General features: G+C 37.8%; 1 protein-coding gene and 1 long non-coding RNA gene across 2 annotated transcripts; both read left to right on the top strand.

Annotated features, from left to right (window-relative positions):
* Positions 1-472: 472 nt before the first annotated feature.
* Positions 473-2376, top strand: LOC306847200. Its single transcript, XR_013782135.1, has 6 exons — positions 473-518; positions 729-773; positions 1244-1290; positions 1365-1427; positions 1609-1661; positions 1840-2376. It is a non-coding gene; the product is annotated as an uncharacterized lncRNA (long non-coding RNA).
* An 874-nt stretch (positions 2377-3250) lies between these two features.
* Positions 3251-7970, top strand: LOC306847199 (uncharacterized protein). Its single transcript, XM_079381022.1, has 3 exons — positions 3251-3516; positions 4061-5019; positions 7255-7970. The coding sequence occupies exon 2, from the start codon at positions 4074-4076 to the stop codon at positions 4980-4982; it is 909 nt and encodes a 302-aa protein (XP_079237148.1). The 5' UTR covers positions 3251-3516; positions 4061-4073; the 3' UTR covers positions 4983-5019; positions 7255-7970.
* Positions 7971-8889: the final 919 nt, after the last annotated feature.

The following is an 8889-nucleotide window of genomic DNA, read 5'->3' as shown; positions in this document are numbered from 1 at the left end:
CATAGCAACCAAACATAGCTAGCATATGTAGCAGCTATATATATATATATATATATATATATATATATATATAACCATATAAATACAGCAATATTTAAACAATTTTATATTTTTTTATATCCCGCAACCTTTCTTTAACAACATTTTACTTTAACTCTCAATCATTTATTTTTCAATAACAATATTTATTTCCAGCAATTACTATTGCGCGCTGTATGACTGTGCTTTTGATAGATTAATTAACGAACAGTTAGTTAAATTAGTATACTTAAATATTTCCGTGTCGTTATAATTGTTTTTTAACAATACAAATATCCCGTCTCTCAGTTCAAATGAAGTCATAAACACGGCATGCATATATTTTGTAATAAAGTGTAAAGAAGGAAAAGAAAATATCGAGAAAAAAACGTAATATCTGCACAAAATAAGCTTCTATTTTCATTCAGGCAGATATTTCGCTACCCTTCCTGCAGCATTAGGACCCTTTGTTGATTTCCGAGGATGCTTCAGTGCTTGAGGTATCGGTTGATGACTTTTACGTTTATTTTTTATTATATTACGTACCCCAAAACAAAGTTTAGTGCTTTATATATGTGCTTTAAAATGCCGACGTGGCCGTGTGTTAACATTAATTCAATGACAGCGCAGCGCTTGTGGCCTAATTCGCCTTTAGTCCACAGATCAACATACTTAAATGAATTTATAATACTACTTTAATTGTTTTGCAGATCGTATTTACTTGAATTGAACAATGAGGTTTCAAGGAATGTGCAGTGAGTATGAGACGACAGCATTTCTATTTTCAGGGGTTTTCAAAGGCCGCAAAAACAGAAAAAATGGGTGGAAAATAAATGAAATGATCTAAAATAAAATGAATGTAAATAATTACACTTACAATACTATAATATTAAAACTGAAAAGCTACGTAATAGAAACATAGCTTTTAGTGTGTATGTATATAATAGCATTTCTGATAACTTCCACGGTACAAATATGTTTTTACATATAAATATATAGCTGCCTTTTAAACTTAAGGATGGTAGTCCCTCTGAACCCATTTGGGGTTCTGTGAGACTTAAAGATTGAAACCCTCTGTTGTCCATTATTGCATGTAATGATGAATCATTAGACTAGAGTCTCTGATTTACTCGTGAAGATCTTCACCGTGCACTGAACACATGCTGTACAGATTATGATTGGTTTGTAGTGACTTGGATGTCTCTAAATACCTTTTAACCTTTAGGATGGATTCCAGCAGGATGGTTGATGACGATACTTGATAACTAGCGGGTAAGTAGTTTCTTTTTCTTCTGACTTTGCAAGTGTGGCTCATGAACAATCTCTAACAAAGTGTTCATTTTCAGTGTTTTCAGCTAAGGGTTTGAAGCCAATATGGACGTTGCCTCCTGCCCATGAAGCTACATAAGGTTGGTTTCCTAACAGTTTGATATGTTTTATCAGCGATGATTCAACAGACTAGAGTTTCTGATGACAGCATGAAGTTCTTCATATTACTGAGCACAGCTTTTGATTATTATGATGTATTTTGTTACGAAGAATGTCTAGATAACATCGGATTTTAATTTTTTTTGGTTGACGTGATGCCAGAATTATGTGCCGATGACGGGCGTATTCCTTTGAATGCACAGACCGGTCACTCTGTAAGTACAGGTCTTGTAAATGTAACTTTGGTTATAATTGGGTGTTAATGATGAGTGCGATGTTCGGTTCCACTGAAACTCAATGAAGTAACTTTCTCGCGGCGCACTGAAACACAAACAGACAATGAATACACTTATTTTCCCCATTTGTAATCTAACACACTTGTTTTCTTTTAAGGACGGAGGGTTATGCCATGGCAGAAGAGTTGTGACCGGTTTGGAGCACAATGTTGAACTGTCAAGCTTTATAGTATTGTGTATCATAACTTGGACACTTATTTCAGTGTCATTTGTATATCATTCCCAGAACAGTTTGAGAAAGTAACTGCTTGTTTTTGACTTCTCTGTTCTATATATACGTTTTCAAAAAAATTATTTTCTTTTGCATTTAATAAAAATCACTATTACAGCTGAATGAATTTGGCTTTTTTTATGGAAGTAGCAGGTCCACCCTGTAGTTTAATGCCTTAATCTTATTCATGTTGTAGGATACTGTCAAATATTAGTGCAAATGCTTTTGAGAGTAAATTTAAAAGTACACCGCTTTCATGCCATGTAGCTGATTTACAAACTATACATGATTTATATTTTGTAGTGGGTCAAACTTTTAGTTAAACTAGTTTAGTGGGTTAAACTATGTTTAAGTATCAAATGAGTTATTCATCAAATCTGGTATGCTTGCCTGAACTATTAAAAATATATATTTTAAGATTTTGTATAGGCGTAAGGGTGTTTTTTGTGTGCGTATGTGTATATATATATAAATATATATATATTTTTTTTTTTAGCTATGGTCATTAGAAATATTCGTGTACAATGTATCACACGTGGTTTTGATGCGGTAGCTTCCTCCTGCTGCTGTTTACAGCAATTGTGAAGGACTTTTATTATGAAAACAGGTCCCTTCGGTTATTGGATGGCTATCATCATATTTGACTTCACTGTACTTGACTCACTTTCGCTACATGCTTGCTCATATTTTTTTGCTACTAGCCTACCCATTTTGGAAATCAACTGCCTTCAGTAGTTTACACGGAGGGTCACAAACCCCCGGAGCGAAGGTCATTGGGTCGGCGATGACTTAATAACCGGTTCTGTTGTGCGTAGCGACGAATCGTTCTTTTGAGTCGGATCTTTTCAATGAATCAACTCCAGCTCCGAGAACAGATTGCTGGAGACGGTTTAGCGTGTTTCTCTTACTAAATGAGGTAAAAGTTGTAGTGTGGTATTTCGAATTCGCCTTGACATATTAGCATACTTTGCTTATTATTTAAAAGCTTTCTGGCTAAACCTGATATCATTGGCTTGTTCTTCTCTTGTCTCTTTGATTAAAAGCGTCTGCTATATACATAAATAGAAGTAATAGTAAGCTATTCCAGCCAATCACTTTTACACACGTATGATTCGCAACGAAATATTCGTAAAGAACTGTAATATGTGGCTTTATTAAATAAAATGCCGCGTTGGGATGACAGGCAGTACGTGATGACACGAATCATAACTAAAAAGAATCACTGAATTGATTAGTTGAACTAGTTCGTTCATTTGAACCGATTCGCGGAAATGATCCGGACTTCTTTTTGCTAGACACGTACACGACAGTTTAGTTGCGTGAGGTTATCTCAGTCAAAACGCCGTGAATCTGTTGGGGTTAAACTGGACTCTGTTTTCGCGGTGTCGAGCTGTTTATGTGCTGAAACGGTTTGTTGAAGCATGTTTGTGCCGGGCGCAAGTGAACAGGAATGTGAAGCTAGCTTCGATTAGTGAACTCAAATGTTTTTGCTACTGAAGCAGAGAGACTGTTGTCTGGAAGATCTTACTGCAGTCACATAAAACTAAAGATTTGAGGTCGCAGGTATGTTTGATTATCCGGTCTTTAGTGTTTCGACATCGACACAGTTTATCGTGTAAAGTTGTGGAGTCGATCGGCTTCTTCAGACATGCTAACCGACGCAGTTTCGCCTGAGAAAAATGCATTTATAGCTCAAAAATAAACGAAGCCACAATAATATTTTTAGTTGTCGTTTGTAATTTGAATAAAAATTGCATTATCTTCGTGTTATTTGTACGGGTGTGGTCGTAGGTGGTTTTCTGGTTGATTTGCTCTAATTCAAACACGCCTTAATACAGGTCTGTTGAGGTGCCATTGTTTAGATGCTGCCTTATACTTGTGTCAGTGTAAAACTTCATATGTCGTCTTAAAGCGACACTCAACGTCGTTTTTGGACTTTTTAATAGCTATACAATTTATACAATTAATTAAGAGCTCTCTGAGCTTATTATTGCTTTATACTATAGTTATTAATGTGTAATTATCAATTATATTAGCTTTCCTCCACACTCTGACACTTTTATTGATGTTATAGCATTTTCATTTTTTTCCTTTGTGCATTATAAAGTAATAGTGCCGACATGACCGCAGCTGTAGGGCAAGTTTGGGGGTGGGTCAGTCCAGCGAATCTATACTCCTCCTGGGGCAATAAGATCAAACCTGAGAAACCCCCAGCAACGGAGGTTGAGACTAGAAGCAGATGGGGCTTATGGGGACTTACTGCCTGGGTTTGGAGGGGCGAGAACACCAAAAAGGACCAAAAGACAATCACTGAGGAATTCTGGGAGACCGAGGAGACTATCAAGCCATTGGAAGTGGAAGAGCTGAGGGCTAATGTTGAGACTGAGAAAGCAGCCGCTCAAAGCTCCTCGCGCTGGTGGAACCGAATGCTTCCATCCGGATACTTTTTCTGGCCCGGGTGGTCATCGTCGTCCACAGCGCTCCGCCAGGGGAAATGTGCCGGGTGGAGTGAAGGTACATGGGACAGCGATGAAGTCGATGGGCAATCAGACTATGGGACGCCTCCCCCGTCCCCCACGCCACAGAAATCTGCATTCCAGTTCTTCTCTCGCTCGTGGACGGGGGAAATTGTGCCTGAGCACTACGATATTTGCTTTAATTTCCTCCGCCACCTCTTTGACTTGTTCGTGGTGGGCTTCCTGACCACCGTATCCCCTCCGACCAAATTCATTTTGGATGTGCTGGGAGTGCAGGGGGCCCTAAAGCTGTGGCTCCATGGGATGGCCATGTTTCTGGTGTCGTCTGTTGGGATGGCCGGACTGCTGTGGGTGGTTCAGGAGTACCTGCTGCAGTTTGCGTTGATCTACGGTATCGTGCAAGCGCTGGTCATCTCTGTCAGTGTATGCCAGAGTGAAGCTTCGACAGAGGGGGATGATGGGAAAGGTGACGGAGAGGTCAAAGAGAGCGAGGAGGAACAGGATAACATATGGGAGCAGAATGAGCCACAGCAGACAGCTGACGAAAGTTAAACAAAGGAGCTGAAGTCCTGGGAAAAGTGTATTTTTGGTAAGTAGCTGTTTCTGCCCACAGTTTTCTTGTTTTCTCTGTGCTGGTGTTATAAGATAAAGACTTTCATTGTATAAATCCATATAGTGATGCACCAAAATGTATTTTTTAACCGAAACTGAAACTAATGTTTTCATTTAGCAGAAAACTGAAACTGGAAGTACTTATTGTTAATATTTACTGTTTGAATTTAATTATAAAATTGACTACATTTGAAATCTCAGACTTTGTTTAATATCAAAATTTACAAAGTACAAAGTTTATTGTGATTTATTATCATTTTAACTTGACACTTTTATGATTATTAATAATTAGCCCTCTGCAGTTCCTTTGCAAACTCCAGTTTAGGAAGCACTGCTCTAAATGTTCAGACTTGCCATTTCATCCCATTAACTTGCACCATTGCAACCACAGCAATATGCTGAAACCCACTGACGAAGTTTCTGTGCAACCACCCACAACAGTTTTGCACTCAGAATATTTTTCACATTTTTTACAGAATATTCAGTTATGGATTGCCATTTGATTTTTGGAAGGCCATTCCTCTCACTCATTTTTTAAATTTTTTTATATATAATCATCCTAACCTTTGCCGTGGGGCCAAATCTTTCACCCAGAGAAAAACAAGTGTGACATATTCAGAGAGAGTGACTGTTTATGGTGCTGTCACTGATATATTTTCATTGTCTTAATGCAATTTTATAAATTTTTTTGTACACAAATGTATGTTTTGTCCTCTTTGGCTTAAAGGGAAAGTTCATCCAAAAATGAAAATCGTGTCTTCATTTAATCAATTTCATATTGCTTCAAACTGTCTTTCAAAGATTTTAACTTTGTTCCACACAAAAAGAAAAACTATGAAACCTGTGCTGCCTTTTTCTTCCTTGCAATTGCAATGAATGTGAATGCAAAAGCACATTAAAACAAGTATCATAAATACAACTCATTCGCTATATTGCAAATATTCTGAAGCCGGGGTGGGGTGTATGACCAAAAAATATTGTCACAATACCTTTTGCCATGTCATACAGGAGTCTTATGGCTTCGGCTGTCCATGTTCTACCTCCGGGCCGTCTGGAAATGAGGGCGTTCATGAAGTGGGTTTTATCTCTTCATTTCAGCCCATTATGCGATCTCTGCCGCTCTGGCACAGTGATGCGCTCGAGAACCGGGGTTACGACCAGTAACCTATTGTTATTAAGTGTGTTCGACTTGAAGCAGCGCTGTAGAACGATCAGTATATCACATCAAAGTACCACGAGAGCGATTGGAAAGCATCAGGAGTGTCTGCTCTCTATAGCTCTCACTGTACTTTGATGTCACACACCAATCGGTCTGTGCAGTCAGTGCTACTTCAATCGAACACACGTCTTATAGTGTTGGAGTAGGGGCCGTGCTCGGTGGCTCGATTTGGTCATCGAGTTATGATTTAGCCCCACCCAAAAAAAATCCTGATCACGAAAATGATGAAAAACGGTTTAACGGTCTAACTGTACAATTAAGTACTACATAGTTCACAGTCTTTGTAACATGTTTCAGCAATGCATTTCTCATTTTTAATGTTTACATTGACTTTACACAGACTTTAAACATATTACTATTATTATTATCAATTTGAGAATTGCAGATTAGTATACAGAAGTGATATCTTTCTATTATAATTTAGGAGTAACAGTAGTAATTCAATTCTGTTAGAAGTTAGGCCGAACTTTTATTTTGGTGGTTTGAGTTTCCCAAGTGTTTTGAGTGTATTGGGTTTTTTCTCAAATGAAACCGTGTAAAACTGGTGAAGTGGCTCTCAGAGCAGTTCTGGAGATGACGTTCATGTCACGTGTGTTTGAGTTTGTGTAGCAGATGAACTCATTCACACAGAGAAACACCCAGAACATGCAGATTTGTTAGTGACATGGCTGTTGTCACATTTATTTCTGCTGTATGATAAGCTGTTGGATTAATGTCCAGCACTTATCATTATCAACATACATTTTATTGCAATCTCGATATCCTATCATTGATCGCCCTGCCCTATTCTGAAGTTATATGATAACTTGTGACAAACAGTCCCAGATTTGATTCAATATTGACTATTCTTTCCAGCATAGCTCAACATCTGGGTAAATTATGGCAGAATTTTCATTTTTGGATGAACTAGGTTTTTTTTTTTTCCAAGTAGAACACAAATATCAGGCTTTACTCATATTGCAATGACAAACAATTTCTCTGCTTCTATCACAGGTTGTTGACATGCTGAGAGTCCAGTACCAAAATCTTTCATTGAGGAGTTAACCGCTTCAACACCGACCACCAACAACTCCCCATGAGCGATTGAAGAGCACCCTAAATGTACCAGCACCTCTTACTCTCCACCAGTGAAAGTTTTTACTCACTTTAGTGTACTTTTAATTTTCCCAAAAACTATTTTGACGTAGCACACCAGCAGGAGAAGTGGCCGAGTAAAACAGTAGAATCTGCAGCCACAGCGATAAAACAACATCTGCCATCTACAAACCTGAAGAACCGTGTACAGAACTGAGGAACCAGCAGTGATTGATTGTCAGGGAATTTCAATGAAATACTGTGTGATTCTGAAAGCTGAACCAGTTTTTACTTTTACCTTTATATGGTTATTTAACAGCTTTGCGACTCCACGCAGTGTGTACTGCACATCTGCATGTGTCACTTTATTCATAGCTCAATGTGGCCTCTAACAGCGTCTCTGGATTGTTCATATCTGCAATGTGTCCTCTTCCGTTTAATGGGTTGAGTCGCCCATCCTTAATTTGGTCCATTAGTCCAGTCACAGGCAATCTTGGTGAACTTTTTGAGTGCAATTATAAAGGAACTGGATGCAAATGATTTTTAAACTACCTTTTGCATACAGCAAACCTTATGTTGTTCTGAACTTATTTTATTTTCATTCATTGATCCTGTTTATAAAAATCTGACTTATGTTTTGGGTCACGTCATTAGAACCACTCTGTGTTTGATGTATATTTATTTACGCTTCGTTACAGCATTAACTGCGTGTATTGATTAATTTCAAATGTGTTGGCAGTCTTCATTTCTATTTCAGTTGATTATATATGGTGTGCCTCACAATATCTGGTACTTCGGTCAGTTCACAGGGAAATATGGGTAAAGAAATTAGAAGTAATTTTGCACAATTGCGTACTGACAGCTTAATATCCAATGCTTTGTTGCACAAACGTGTCTCTCGCTTGCAAGAATAGCTTTCTCTTCCTGAATGTGTTCCACAGATAGCGTTTTATCTATGCATGATACTATTAGAACAATGAAAAATTAGTGAGTGACTTTTCCTTTGTGGTACTTGTTTATAAATTTCTAGGTTGTTCATGTCAGTTATTTAAGCATTAAAATGTAGCGCTAGAATTGTTGGTTTATGAGAACCTTGAGCAATGCAAGAATACGTGTAACCTTTGAAGTTTCTTTAAAAATGTGTTTTTGCATTTTTGTAAGTCCTGAGTCCAGACAGACAGCTGTGAATAGAAATGTCTGCTGTAGAGGAAAACGCATTGCAGCTCAAGGATGGATGTATCTAGGGTGTGAGATCTACATCTACAGTTCTTAAGTGCTGCACACTGAGTCTTTAATAGTCCTTACAGCTCAAATAAACTTTCTTTTCCCATATGTCATGTCTGGAATATGTATGTTTATATTAGGGCACATGTGGACACAGATTTGATCTGTTATAGATCAGTCTGTCTCAAGTAGTCCAAAAATTGTGAAGTTGTGTGACTACTTTTATTTTATTTTGTTTAACCACAGCAGCCAATTTTATGTCATGGCACTTTGAATTTTAATTGTACAGATGTTTACTGAAAACTCTATCTCGACTCTAACTAAAATTGA

This window comes from Barbus barbus, assembly GCF_936440315.1.
Source record: "Barbus barbus genome assembly, chromosome: 27".
Lineage (NCBI taxonomy): Eukaryota > Metazoa > Chordata > Actinopteri > Cypriniformes > Cyprinidae > Barbus > Barbus barbus.
The sequence above is the reverse complement of the archived record's forward strand: the minus strand, read 5'-3'. Positions and strand labels throughout refer to the sequence as shown.